This window comes from Salvia splendens, chromosome 20, assembly GCF_004379255.2.
Source record: "Salvia splendens isolate huo1 chromosome 20, SspV2, whole genome shotgun sequence".
Taxonomy (NCBI): domain Eukaryota; kingdom Viridiplantae; phylum Streptophyta; class Magnoliopsida; order Lamiales; family Lamiaceae; genus Salvia; species Salvia splendens.
Window position 1 is genome coordinate 6,940,213 of NC_056051.1, and position 14,967 is coordinate 6,955,179.

Sequence of the window (14,967 nt, forward strand, 5' to 3'; positions counted from 1 at the left end):
TAAAATGTGAGTGTGAGAGTTAGTGGAATGTGTGGTCTACATACCATGTAAAAAATTAAAGTGAACAATTAATAAGGGACGGACGAAAATAGCAAAAGTGAACAATTAATAAGGGACAGACAAAAATGATAAAAGTGGACAATTAATGAGGGACGGAGATAGTATATTTGTTCTAATATAAACTAACGTAAAAAAAAGGAAAAAAGAGACACAATGACCAAGATTGATGGGTGTTGGAAATATAGAGTTTGAAAAGAACTAAATCAGTCCACAACAGTTTAGTTTACTTAGCTCAACTCGATTTCCATTATGAGTGTGATTAAGGTTTACTATTTTTGCCTATTTATATAATAAAATTCATTAGCATCACAAACGTATATACACATCGTATCAAAAGAAACACATCTACTATCGCGGAATGGAGGGATTATAATACTACAAAACACGACACTTAAGTATGAGGTTTGATTGTTAATTATGAATTTTGTTATTGGGGTTTTGGTCCATACAAAACTAGATCTAAATATAAAAACGCAGAACAAACTCATAAGGAGGGCACTTTTAGGTCATTTTAATAAATGATAATCTAAAATGATCTAAAAATAACATCAAACCCGAATTTTATAAAATGATATAAAACAGATTAATAATGACCTTCCGTATTTTTGGTCAATTATTGTTCATTAGATCACCTAATCCTATGGCCAAGATTTTCTTGTTTGCATTTCCCTTGTTATTGGATTGGAATGGATAATCCCCTATAATTCAACCATAAACAAAAATTTAACTAAGAAAAAAATATTATGCTTTCTTCAAACCTACAATTGATATGTTCTGCAAGCAAAAGAAAATCTTGGAATAACCACCAAAATTTAATCAAGTTAATAATGACAAGAATATATGGCGTATAAACTGTAACAGTAGCCTATCATAATGAATATGGTTACAAAGGATATTGGTCGGGTGCTAAATTTTTGGGCATTATAAAATCAATATATCACATCAATGGACTCGAATTGAGGCTCAAGAACATGATGTATATGTTTTTATGTAGTTCTATAATTCAATCAAGTTGCAGATCCAGCAAGAACTAACCTTCGCCTCGCTTGTATCGTATTGCGTCGGTGGAAGCAATGCGCCTTCACCATTCGACGTAGCAAGTTGCAAATATACATCGTACGAGATTGTATCCACCACTCCCACATTGGCACACAGATCAAAAGAATGAAGCCGTTTCCCTGTGATGCTAGACGAGGCATGATGGACAACTTACCCCGTCTCGTGTTGGAGGGATTTCCTCTTCTCCTCAGACCTGTGATGGTACAGTTTAGCAATCTTTCGCCTCTCGCAGTCCTGAAAATTGGATAGTGTGGGTTCAATAATCAAAACACCAGGAATTGTGATGCTTGGATGTATTTATGTATGTATATTTTGAACTACAATGACACCTTGAACATGTGGAGATAAAACGGTTTCTCCGGATTAGTCCTTCTCAGTTTGTGATATGTGTAGGCGAAACTCAGCTGGTCACGGGGAGTAAATCGTTCGACCTCGTTGAACCAAAGGCAGGAAAACAAGTTTGACATTGGCGTGTGAGCCCTAACAATGAAAGAACCTTCAGGTACATCTGCCATACGATTAACGTGTCATATACAGGAAAGGACATAACAACCGGAAAGGAAGGATTTTGTAAAGATCAAATTGTCAAAATCATACTGCTTGGAAGAAGTTTGCCAGGATCTGATGCATTGAATCTTCTCATCCCATCTGCTCGATAGAATGCAAACTGTTCATCTATAACGGTATGGTTATACTTGTTGAGTTTCTTATTTTGGGCCACCTCTTCCCACAAACAATGGCGATCATAGTGATTCGAAATAGCATATTCGTGACCTTTTCTCCACAAGAAATATTCCAAAATAAGCATTGGATCAAGTTGGAGACGAAGTTTGCTGTCCAGCCAAATTGAGTACCTGAAATCATATGCAGATGGAGATGTTGATGCTGATAATAAGGTGCTGAGAAATACATTGTCAATCATTCAAAATTTCAATAGGCAATCAATACTAAGTTAGCAAAAGATGTGCAAATTGTAAAACTGCAAACCCAATCCCACAAGTAAAATGAGAGTCGGACAGAGGGCATTACTAACTTGAATACGTTTGAACCACATTGGCTACTGGGTATATAAGTAGCATATAATTCGTAAAATAGGTACTCCGTATATACTATATAATACTACTATGAGAAGAGTCCTTGCTGAAATACTACAAATATCATTTTCCTAAGTCCCCTGCATTTTGAGGCCAACTTTTAGAACTATATATCTTTCAACAAAATTAGGAATGGAACTATATACAATAAATTGCACCGGGAATTCAGATCGTCAATGAGAAAGTATAGGTAAAGAGTGTGATGTTAATCCATTGCTTTAAAAATTGGACAACATTAGAATTATAAACCACAAATGTAAATCTAAAATACACATTTCACATTATCCACCGTCTAGGTGCTGGGATAAAACTACCAGTATAAAAACTCCAAAGATCGTCAAGGTCCCAGAAACAATTGTGTTGATGTGACATATTGAAAATAAGAAAGTACAGTAAAAGACATGCTTTTAAAAGCTAGCAAAAGATTAAAAGTATAATGCAAGCAAAATGAGAATAAAGATGCAATCCATCTTGAAAGTTTTCTAGCTATTCTTTGTACCTTGCTGAAGTAAAAAGTCGGTGGGGCAAAAGTTTTGGTATTTTCCCTACTCTCCGCATATCGGTGTAAGGAAGATTCTTTACCACCACAATTTTCCACAACCCAACAAAGCCCATCGTATCAGGCATTTGACCTTCTGACGAAAGAGTTTGTAAAGTCACTTCATCAACGAACATGACAAAGCATACATTTTTCCTTGACATACGAGAGACCTGGTGTATAAATGAAGTGAGTACATTTTTGGTAGGAAATTTATGATCTCTCTTTAGGTAGTAACCTAATCAAATCAGTTTTAGTTCCATCATTAGTGACTACCACTTCTCCAGATAAATGACATGTGAGTTCAAACTGATATCAGCAACATTTTACGACCTCAAACCCAAAAAAAGCTCTAGCTTCAAGAATGTCATTGAATCAGACAATTATGTAAGGTATACAAAAGTGAATAATGTCAACTCCAATGATGACAATAACCAAATACAGAAAAAATACCCACTAGACATTCAGGTGCATAGTAATGAAAGTAAAATTAACTAAGAATTCCAAACAGATGAATAAGGCTCACTTATTTAGAGCAGATCCTCAATAGCTTCAAGTGTAAGGAAGAATCGTCTTCCAATTTATTGAATAATGGGACTTCTTTTTTAGAAGAACTTTTTATGAAGGAAAATACGAAATCTAATCCTGCATAATTTTCAATTTTCATTGTTTTCAATTATTTTCATACAAAATTGAGAAGCCAGTTACAACTTACAATTACCTATACTTCTAAATTCTAATAAACTTAAGTATAAAGTTGATTTTATCAGGTATGCATGACGGAAATGAAGTCAAAAGCTACAACTAAAAGGCAGGAAAAGGGTCCATTGAATCTTACAGCTTTGCCGATTGGTGATCTCAAGCGGTCAGAATTACCAAAAATGCAAGACATTACAGCAATGTGGCAACTGCTAATGTATTTTGCATCATCTTCAGCCAAGTCAAACCCAGTACTTGCTGACCCTTTAGGACCTTTCACAAAGCCGCAATTGATGTCCTGATCCTGGGCATTAAAAGATTCCTCCCTTTCTAGGAGACTCTGATGTCCAGCAAATCTAGGTTGCCAATTTTCATCTTCAGTGGGCTTCTCTTCTCTTTCTGTATATTGCAATGAAAATCTCGCAAATTTTCGACTTTCTATGGGCTCCACAATTAATGCAGAGGCATCCATAAATTTCATCTCACAAGAACCTAAAATTGCATAGCATCAGCATTGAATCCAAAATTCCAGATATGGAATAAACATGTGTAAAAGGGAAAATGACTCAAACTAACTAGCAGAAAAGTTTGTCAATCACTGGATTAATAGGACTTTCAAGAAAAAGTGATTGATAATTAGATAAATTACCAGAAAATTTCCGACGCTTGGACTTCTTTTTCGAACTCGGGCGCTTTTCAGGAACAACCCTCTTAACAGCCTGACCTTCCGCAGAACTGGCCTGCTCAGAAACCAGGTTAAATTTAACTTGATGGGAGTCTGAAAGAGACTCCTGCCCATATACATCAGCAGAAGCCTCATCAACTTCCTCATTGTTATGCTGCTTACTTTTACTAGTGTCATGCACAAGAGAGGTCTCTCTGTTTCCACTGTGGGGTTTAGTGGCAGTGGAGTGGTCGATGTCATAATTACCAGTATCATCACTTTCCTCCAGTAGATCATCCTGTAAGTCAATACCATCATCATATTCATCCACCTCATCTAGTGCTCTATGTCCCCTCCCATCAGTGTCCTGTGACTGCTGGTTTCTGTGATCATCTTGATCGGTGGCCTTCCCATTGCTCTTTAACGAAGCCTCATATTCAGCTTCATACATTTTCAATTCATTGCGCCCAGCCTCATTGTATAAACCATTCCTATGGTGACCCGAGCTATGGTCATTAGAAGATACTTTATCTCTCCTTTTAACTGGAACGTGAACCTTATGCTCAGAAACATTCTGGGCTCGCTCCTGTTCCTCCTCAGTATAGTCTTCATCTCTTCTTCGATCATCTCTGTCCCAGTAACGTGAATCCCGGCCATGTGCAACAGATCCGTCGCCAAACTTAAGGTCCCTGGGTCTCTGTATTCGTGTCACATTCATTAGAAAATCTGTATCATTGCTAATGTCTTCATCTTCAGTCCGGTGTCTATTGCTTTCCACTCCTGATACAGAACGGATGAGTGAGTTGCAAATCTCAAACTCTTTGCTAGCAAGTTGCTCTGCATATCAGCATTTGTAAAATCAAGTTGAACTGAATTCAGATATAAATAGGTATAACACAAGAGATCAGCTTACGCCCATTTATATGGCTAGATGCAGTTGGATGAAAAAATCCAGATACCGGGAATTCCAAAAAGCTCCGTTTAGCAAACATAATCAGCACAAACAATTGGTGGATTTTAAAATTTGGATTGAATGCTGGAAATAAATGTTCAATTTCAATATCCATCACAAAAGCGAGGCTTTAGTCACCATCTACATACCTAGGATATTTGTGTTTGAGAGCACGGATTTGGCAAAGATCAATTCGACTTATATCTTATACTCTATAAAATCTCAGCACCTTTGAAACATGTACCAGAGATTACTGCAGATCTAATACTATAATAACTAAATGGAGGTTTTACAAATCCTCTAATTTTGATCAAAGTTGACTTGATTAAACTTTAACATCACAAATATAAGAATCAACTTCAAAATCACTTGCAATTCGCCTTGCTACTTTAATCCAGAAAAATCACTAAATTTACTCTCCAATGCACAAATTTCCCCACTAGAAAAACATTATCTCAGTTCAAAGACCACAAAACTATCAGCAATCAACCACTCAACACAAAGGCTCATCACTTAAATTCCCGAGCTCCGATTCACTATACCTAATTAGTCAATCGCCAAAATTTTCAACTGTAAAAGCTCACTAAAACCGAGAGATTACTCACAAACCTTTACCCTGCAGCGACAAGTAGAAGAAAGCGGAGATCGACAGAATGAGAGCGAGTATCAGAACGCAGAATCCGAGAGAGATCTTATGCGGCGGCGGCGCCTTCGATCGGCGGTGGTGGAACTGCCTGGAGCCGCCGCGGACACTGAGCGGTAAGTGATCGGAGACGACGCCGTTTCGCGATCCATTGGCGCCGGATTGCCTGAACTGAGGCATCCGCGCATTATTGGACGTAGATACACAATGCGCGTATGTATACCCAGCTCCGGCTAGGGCACGATTGAAAATAAGGGGATTCTTCAAGGGTGTAGCAGTGATTTCTGAAGGGTGTGGTGAAGACAACCGGAGGAATTTGAGGAAAGCTCACCGGAGAGGAATTGATGTCTGATTCAGAGTGTGAAGAAAGAAAGGAAGAGGAGTGGGATTTTTTAATGATTGATTTGATTTTATCTAATGAGTGTTTATTTTTTTGACATTTTAAATATTTCTTATTAAACGATCTCTCATTATATTTAAAATATTATTTTAATTATATTAAAATTTTAATTTTAAATTTATTATCTAAAATAAAAAATTACGAGTAACATGGATCGATGTGAGTAATAATATTGATTTCTATATATCACAAGTTAGAGCATTATTGCTAAAAAATCATTGGGTGTCGTTTAGCAATATTCTTTTCTTCTTTGGATTATATAACCTGACAGCTGATTGATGTGAGAATAATAAAAAATCAATATCAAGCTAATTTTAGTTTAAATAGTACTGTAGATATTAGCTGGATATTTTTTTTCCTGTAATATGAAATATCCAAAATTCAAACACTTATTTTTATATGAATTGCCTAACCCAAATCTTCGCTTATAAGTCCACACACATCATAGCTATTGTATTAATTTATGAAATTAATTAATAAGACAAAACGAACATAAGTCAAAGTAACCTTTGAATTGTTTATTTCAGATACACTTTATGTTGCATTCGTTGTAATTAAGTTTTAATTATGATTTTCAAAATTTTAGTAAATTCTGATTGAGATTTGTATGTACACAAAATTCGACCATGTATTAACTCATTTTCTTGAATCTAAACGTTTAGATGCAAACAAATTATATTTCACATTTTGTAAGATCATATAAATCTAGCTATTAATCCTTTTTTCCTTTAGAAAATATATATGCACAAAGTCACGTTCGATATCATAATATTAAGTCCAAATTTTCCTTTAAAGTATGTCATTGATGTTGAGTTCTATTGGTGGCTTGGCGCTTTCAAGTGACAAATCTAAGTGTATAGTTTCAATTTTTAAGATATTTTGTATGTGGCTATGTTCATTATTAAAAAGTAAAATATATCAAAATATCAGCATGCATATTGAAAAAGTACCGAAATATCTAAATTTTGGAATAACACGATTTCTTTTATGGTATGATATAGTACTAGAAAATTTTAGTATTGTTTTATAAGATTTAATATTATCACGCATTTAAGCATATGCTTTTAAGATATGGATACTCGTATTAATTGTTGAGTACAATAAAAGATAGTGGTACATAAATAATACTTTCTCCGTCCAACAAAACAGACTAGTTTTATTTTACCGCTTTCGATAGATCGATAAAAAATTAGATTAATCCTAAATAAGGAAAATTGGGACGATACAATCCAAAAACACTACTTTTACTTTATTTTTTCATTCTTTCTTACTCTACCAATTATGCATTAAAAATTCATGTCATTTCAGGATGTATCATTTTTATGGGACGAACGGAGTAAGGTAGTAGTATATTTTTTAGTAGTAATTATTTAAATATTTTATTTATTATTAATATTTTATTGTGTCTGAACTTAAATTTAAATTTCTGAATCTGTCATTGTATACTATACCTAACTACTTCTAATTAATAGGAGTACTATAACAAGCAATGTCGAATAGAGAGAGAACAACTAATCATTTTAGCTCTATACACAAGTCTAATATTGGGTTTGATAAAATCGATCTTCAAATAATTATATTGCCTATTTTTCACTATAAAATTATTCAATTCAATGTTATTATATAGTTTCCCATACAAATTTATTCCAAACATTACATGAATCCTTCGACTGCAAATTGGCTCATATGAATCCTCAACATTTGGTCTTATTTCTTGCAGTGTCTCGAGCAAGTTCGATGGCACTTGGCTTTCCACATCCACCTATAGTGGCATTTCTTTTTGCATGCTTTGATGCAATGTTCTGAACAAAACAACATCATGGGGAAAATTAGATGGTCAAGTTGTCATTTAAATATGAAAGATAATCAAATTTTAGTCCATTTCATATTTTTTAAAAAAAGAATGAATTATGAACAACAATGTTCGCATTTTTTGCAATTATCCTATTCAACTCCTAAAAAATCAATTTAAGAAATGAGTAATGCCGGTGGTAGTGGTGGTGGTAGTGATGGGGATGCTGATGAGTACGAGCGTATGTTGAACGAAGAGCTAGATGCCTATACGAGTCGTGAGGTTGATCAATTTTCCTGTATTTATCTCATAAATTAAATTCCGTATGTTGCTACAATTGTAAATTAAATTTATATAATTGTTATTAGTGATGTGGATAGGCTATGTGAGAGCTATTTGATGTCCAGTTGCATGTCCAGATGATGTGACAGGAGGATTTTAGTGCTAGATGATGTGGCAGTGAGAAAGCTATGTGAGGGCTATGGGAGGTCCTAGACCATTGTGGATGCTCTGATACGGATGAGATAAATGCAAATATTGTAAATTTCGTGATTACATAATTCAATTTGTAAGAAGTGTGGGACGAATCAAATTTTGACCATCTTTCGTGATTTATATGACAACTTATCCTTAATTTATCTCAATCTTTGAATTTATCAATTTATAATTGATAAAAATTAGAAATGTTAGGATAGAGTCACTAAAGGTTAGGATTGATCCGATTATTCACCGGATTAGAAATGCATTAATTGTTTCAAATTAGCAAAAGATTATTAAAAGAAAATGTCATTAGTTACCATGTTTTGCTCTACTTATATGCTTGTGAATATGATGGATCGAATGTCCTTTGGCCTCCTCCTAAACATGATTAGAAAAATATATTTGGGTCAATTTGATTTGCAAACTAACATTATGCATATAATCAAATATTCAAGTTGAGGCGATTTACTACTTGAGTAAGAAAATTATCTGTAGCTCCACCCACTGATTCCGCCTCTATGAAATCCTGAAAAAGGATGAAAAATGGACAAATTTAATAAACAATAGATATAATTTTCTAGTGTAACCATACTTTAATTAATTAATTTAAAAATTATTACCCCCTTTATCCACAAAAAATAATCTCACTTGAGGACGACTCGGGTTTTAATGAGAATTTGGTAAGTAAGAGAGAAGAAGAAAAATAGGTAAAGTATGAGATAAATTAAAGCGAAAAAGTAGGCAAAGTATGAGAAATAAACTTTTATTTTTAGAAATGAGACTATTTTTTATGGATATCCTAAAATGACAAAATGAGAATATTTTTTTGGATAGAGGTAGTATCATTTATCAAAACGGGTTCGAACCAGACAAGGTTGATGAGGTTCGAACACGAGACAGTAGGGCATTATTTTATTGTCAAATTTACCTGTATGAGTAGAAGGGAGATCAGTAAAACTAAGAGGAGCTTCTTCATCTCAGATAATTGAAAGAATATTTTTATTTTAAGTTATTTGATTGTCAGTGAATATACCTATTTATTTATATAGACATATAGTTCTGTTATTTTTATCCATTTTTCAGGTTCACATGAAATGATCCTTAACAAAATCATAATTTTCGTGTGATTAAAATAGATAAAGTGTCCCCGCTCTTTATATGTTCGAATTTATTATGATTGTTGAGTTGTTGTCTTATATGCAAATCCAATTACTATATATGATTAATAATTGTTGAAATTATAAATTGATGATTTACATTCAAATCTTTTTTCGATAAAATAGGTTTCTCCAACACCTAAAGAGTGGGTGTGTAAATTATAGTATTCATTCCGTCCCATAATAGATGTCACACTTTCTTTTTTAGTTTGTCCCACAAAGGATGTCACATTTCCTTTTTTAGAAAAAGTTCTCTCTCACATTAATATAAATATACTATTTTCTTTCTCCACCTATCACACAAAACAAAACATTTCCTAAAATCCCGTGTCATTCTCCAACTATGCCATTTATTATAGGACAAAGGGAGTAGTATTTTATTTGCTTTCCCATATTTATAGGTTTTCATTCAATTTGTTAGGCGAAAGCTATGAATAGTCATTGGGCTTCCTTTAATTCGGTCATGATATTGCAATATTTTATTAAATATAAATACCATTTTATATAGACTTATATTAATGTCCGCACGTGTGAATTCACATTCGTTTTACTTATGGCAGCCGGAAATCCACAGGTTGAACGCTTGGCACTTATAATAACAATTAAAATGAATAAATCAAAAGTTAAATTAACAAACCCCTGATGAAAGGGTCAGTCACAACAAGAATATAAAAAAATTGCATAGATTATGAATCGAAATGTTGTGTACTTGGCACTTAAAATATAAATAAAATGAATAAAGCAAAAGTAAAATTAATACTCACTCCGTACTTTCCGGCAAGAAGATTAAGAAAAAGATGTGTAATGTATTAAATAAAAAGATAATAAAGTAAGAGAGATGAAAAAGTAGAGAAAATAAAGTAAGAGAGAGGGAAAAGTAAATGAGAATAAATGTATTGACTTTTACTGAAAAAGAAAATGGCTCCACTAATATGGAATAGAGGGAGTAAACCATTAATGAAAAGGATCAGTCACAACTTAAATGTTAGTGTACCCTTCTTTTTTTAAAAAGAAATTACAAAATGATGTCATGAGGGCTCAAACTCGGCACCTCATACAATAATATCTAAGCTCCTTGCCGTAGGTTTTGGACTAAATGTTAGTATACCTTGAATCTGTATAGTTTGCCGCTAGTCGAACGGGGGTATCGCTGTGATATGTTTCTGTTTTAGGCCTTAATTGTTATGTTGGGCCTAGCCTGTCGTCCGTGTGCCTATTTATATAGAAGTAAGGCGCATAACTCTGTAATCTAAAAACAATATGAATTATCTTTTCTCCGTTTTCTGCCCATGAACGTAGCCAACATAACATTGGTGAACTGCAATTTCCTCCTTTCTATAGTATAGAAGTTTATTTGTAATTTCCTCCTTCATATATAGGAGTTAATTTTTTTTTAAAAAAAACATTGGTGAACCATGTAAATTTTGTGTCTGTTTATGTTTGTGTTTGTTTTGATTACACGATTGCTCTATTCTGTCAAAACAATAAATGTAAAAAACATGTTTGCAATAAAAAATAACTAAGAATATCAATTCAAATTTTTTTAACCCAAATTCAGCTGAATGTAAAAAACAATTTGGTATACATATAATCGAGCAAACAAACTTAACACTAGGATTTATTTGTAGTTACTAGTTAAGGAGGGTAATCCTGAATTACTTATATTTGTTCTTTCAAATTTTAATAACTCAATACAATTTGGCTAATGAGGATAAAGGTGGAGATGAAGGCCATGACTTGGCGTAGCCGCAAAACCCGAAATCATCTTCTCATGAGGGATAACCTTTTCAATTCTGAACATTGTCACCAAATTGTGCACTAGCACCAACATTGCAAGTTTAGCATAGGTTCTCCCGGGGCATATTCTCGGTCCTCCTCCAAACGGGACGAATGTGTAGGGCGCGGGCCCACTCCCCTCGAACCGCGATGGATCAAACTTCTTCGGATCCGGGAAGTATTCAGGGTTGTGGTGGGAAGAGTGCGGCGTCCACAACGTCTGAAATATTATCGGGTTATTACAAGCAAGAATTTAAAAAATTAAATTAAAACATAATTCAACTTACAATGCAACCAAAAAAATCCATTAAGGACATTTGTTATTGCAATTAAGGACGCAAATTTCTGTTTCTAAATATACTACCAACCCTACAAAAAGTGTACTTATTGTTAGTGTCTCAACTATTAAGAACACTTTATTTTGCTTCGCTCCGTCCCATTCAAAATGTTCACATTTCATTTTTAGTTTGTCCCACTTAAGATGTCAATTTTCTATATTTGAAAATAAATTTGTTCCCTCCTCTCCCCTTATTAAAATATTCAACTATTTTTTTTCTCTCTACTTATTCCACCTAACAACTTCTCCTAAAATTCCGTGCTACTGAAAAATGTAGACATCTTGAGTGGGACGGAGGGAGTATTATTTTTTAAAATCTTCCAACGCAAGTATTAGCTTCTCGATTTTTATATGCTTAAAAATTAAATTTTTGTAGTGTTAATAAAATGTATGGTTTTCCTAATCGGGCCGTGATTCATACCTTCATTCCTTTAGGAATGGTGAAACCTGCGAAGGAGATATCGGCCATGGCTTCTTGAAATGTTCCCGGTGTAGCTGGCACGAGCCTGATCGCTTCACGTGCAACGTTCCACGAGTACTTCATCTTTTCGATATCCTCCCACGTTAGCTTCTCACCTGGGGCTTTGGATTTTGCAATCGTCTTTTGTTCTGTATAAAATTGAGTATTTTAAAATGACCGCATGAACTACAAAAAACTCGTTTTATGGTGACAGATTATTCCGTCACTAATAAGTGAATTTATGTCCCTTATTCTGTCCCTAATTAGTATCAGACGCTTCCAATCCTCGTCACTAGTTACTAAGGGATTGACCTGCGACACTAATTCCCTCACTACATAGCGTTTTTTTTTTGTAATTAATTGTACTCCCTCCCTCCGTCCTACCATAAGCACAACGCTTCTTTTAAACACACGTTTTGGAAAATTGACATTAAATAGTTAAAGTGGAGAGAAAGCAAAGTAACAGAGAACATAATGTAGAGAAGACACACCAACTATTTTTCTCAAAACTCATGTCACACTGTTACCTTTGAGAACCTTCTCGTACACATGTGGGTACTCTGCAAGAAAGAACACAACCGAAGTGGCCGCAGAAGCAGTGGTGTCATAGCTAGCCACCATCAAACCCACAAAGAAACTCACAATCTTATTCACACTCAAACACTTCCCTTCCTCATCCTTCAACTCCAGCATCTTCGACAACAAATCCGTCTCCTCTCCACCCCTCTCCTCCCTCCTCGCCTCCACGATCTTCGCCATCTCCTCTCTCACCTTCTTCCCTGCCTTGATCCCGCGGCCATAAGCTGTCCACGGCAGATCAATCGGCAGGGACATCATCCCGTTCCTCATCGGGGCGAACGGCCTCGAGATCCTCTGCATGCTCTCGGGGTCGGTCACATTGAAGAACAGCCTGCACGCCAGCTCGAAGATGTACTTGTTGATCAGTGGCTGGGCCTTCACGGTAGAGTGAGGCTTCCAGCCGTCATCGCGGAGATGGGCGCGGGCCATGGCGTCCATCACCGGGATGTATTGGCGGAGGGCCTCCGGCTTGAGGAGGTCGTATTGGATGTTGTGGAAGAGGCTCACGCCTTCTATGTAGGACGAGTCGAGGTCGAAGTCAGGGATGATAATTTTTCTTAGGGATAAGGGTAGCCAAGGCGTCACGAGCTTGCCGTCGTTGGTGAAGATCATCTTATTGCCCTGACGTTGACGTTGTAATGTATGTAAAACTCAATCTTATTGCAAAAACTGAACTAAAACATAAAGATCATTTTTAGGAAATATGATCAAAAATAATCTATAAATGACCTCTATATTCTTAAAATCTAATGTTTTCTAAAATGATTAAAAAATGAAATCCATGTTATCTAAAATCGACGGTTATGTGTTTTGTAAGACCATCTCTAACCGAAAAGTAGAACGTTCATTTTTGTTATAGAAAACTTCTCTAACAATACAACAAACCCAAAACTATTTTTGGGTTTTTTATGGAACAACATGAAATATGGTGTTACTGCAAAATAAAATAAAATGAGTTATATACTCCCGCTGTCCAATAAAAGATGTCTCACTTTCCTTTTTAGTTTGTCCTACTAAAGATGTCATATTTCCATTTTTAGAAAAAGTTCCCTATCACAATAATAGAAATATTTTATTTTCTCTTTCTACCTAACACAGAATAAAACTTTCTAAAATCCCGTGCCGTCCTACAAATGTGACATCTTTTGTAGGACGAAGGGAGTACAAAAAAATGGTGTAAAATATTAATTTAGTGTAGATAGTTGGAGTAAAACTATTTTTAGTGTGACATATATTCAAAAATGAGTTTGAGTTTGGTCTAAACGATTGAATATGACCGGTGATTAAATTTTGATGACATATGTTTAAAGATATATGCACTTGATTTGATTGTATTCGAGTAGTGTTGAGATACAAATACAAAATCATGATGCTTGACTCGACTTGATAACGATCCTACCTGGGCCCCACATAAGACTGCGACTTTTTCGCCAAGGACTGAGGTGAGGAATACGTCGGTGGAGTATTTCTCCATTCGGTCGCACACGAATTTGGAGAGACCGAGAAGGCCGAGCTCGATGTTTTCGCCGAAAATAGGCCAGCCGTTGGTGCCTGGGGGAAGGTTTTCGGTGTCATCGGAGGACTCTTTTTGGAAGAATAAGATGAGGTAGATAGAGAAGGGGAGGAGGAGGAAGATGAAGAGGTAAGGTATGAAGATGTCCATGGTTGTGTTTGAGATACTAGATAGAGATGGTGATTAATGTTTGTGAGTGAGATTGAATTTATATAGGGAGAGGCTTTATAATTTAATTATTTTGGCCTATAGCTACTTTGGGTTAGACACCACTTTTATTTTAAGTGTATTTATTGGCGGATGAGATTCAGTGGACCAAAATATTCTGTGTGACATCCTATCCTCAGATTTGATTTTAATTTCAAAGAATTGAAGTTATATTAAACTGAATATTGGCGGATTATTTAATGCTATTCCCTCTAAAGTCTAAAAAGTTCAATATTTTGCCTATAGTTTTAATCGACGGAGATGAGATATCATTAATATTTTTTGGCTTCTCATATTTATTTTGTGGTTATGTCTATTTTATTTTCATGAACGGTCATTCATTTTGTTAGGCGAAAGCTATGAATAGTCATTGGGCTTCCTTTTAATTTTGTCATCATGTTTAATAAAGTGATACGATCCCACGTGGAGGACCCATGACGAGGAGGTTAAGGGAGGGGCTCTTCACTTTCTTTCAAAGGGCCAAGCGGGAGGAGTCTAGGAAGACCGAGGAGGCCACGACAAGGATCATGCTGAAAAATGAAGGTCGAAAGCATTCA

General features: G+C 35.2%; 2 protein-coding genes across 5 annotated transcripts; both read right to left on the bottom strand.

Annotated features, from left to right (window-relative positions):
* Positions 1-859: 859 nt before the first annotated feature.
* LOC121782498 lies at positions 860-6,119 on the bottom strand. 4 transcript variants are annotated; one of them, XM_042180361.1, is made up of 7 exons: positions 5,682-6,119; positions 4,100-4,951; positions 3,590-3,942; positions 2,713-2,924; positions 1,717-1,973; positions 1,449-1,627; positions 860-1,353 (listed from the first exon to the last, which is right to left on the bottom strand). In XM_042180361.1, the coding sequence occupies exons 1-7, from the start codon at positions 5,887-5,889 to the stop codon at positions 1,270-1,272; spliced, it is 2,145 nt and encodes a 714-aa protein (XP_042036295.1). In that variant the 5' UTR covers positions 5,890-6,119; the 3' UTR covers positions 860-1,269. The 4 variants fall into 4 exon arrangements, with proteins under 4 accessions (XP_042036295.1, XP_042036293.1, XP_042036297.1 ...); XM_042180359.1 differs by having other exon boundaries at positions 5,676-6,119; XM_042180363.1 differs by having other exon boundaries at positions 4,100-4,894; positions 5,682-6,118.
* Positions 6,120-11,091: 4,972 nt separating this feature from the next.
* Positions 11,092-14,374, bottom strand: LOC121781093 (beta-amyrin 6-beta-monooxygenase-like). Its single transcript, XM_042178785.1, has 4 exons — positions 14,090-14,374; positions 12,639-13,311; positions 12,073-12,260; positions 11,092-11,534 (listed from the first exon to the last, which is right to left on the bottom strand). The coding sequence occupies exons 1-4, from the start codon at positions 14,351-14,353 to the stop codon at positions 11,241-11,243; spliced, it is 1,419 nt and encodes a 472-aa protein (XP_042034719.1). The 5' UTR covers positions 14,354-14,374; the 3' UTR covers positions 11,092-11,240.
* Between the last annotated feature and the right edge of the window lie 593 nt (positions 14,375-14,967).

Bases quoted from the DNA above. Each gene is read 5' to 3' on its own strand.
- LOC121781093 (XM_042178785.1), bottom strand. From the start codon at position 14,353: ATGGACATCTTCATACCTTACCTCTTCATCTTCCTCCTCCTCCCCTTC. The intron at 13,312-14,089 runs GTAGGATCGTTA...CGTCAACGTCAG, and splicing joins CAGTCTTATGTGGGGCCCAG to GGCAATAAGATGATCTTCAC. The intron at 12,261-12,638 runs GTAACAGTGTGA...AATTTTATACAG, and splicing joins GTACGAGAAGGTTCTCAAAG to AACAAAAGACGATTGCAAAA.
- LOC121782498 (XM_042180359.1), bottom strand. From the start codon at position 5,889: ATGCCTCAGTTCAGGCAATCCGGCGCCAATGGATCGCGAAACGGCGTC. The intron at 4,952-5,675 runs GTTTGTGAGTAA...GCTGATATGCAG, and splicing joins CTTGTCGCTGCAGGGTAAAG to AGCAACTTGCTAGCAAAGAG. The intron at 1,974-2,712 runs GTACAAAGAATA...ATATGATTTCAG, and splicing joins CGACTTTTTACTTCAGCAAG to GTACTCAATTTGGCTGGACA.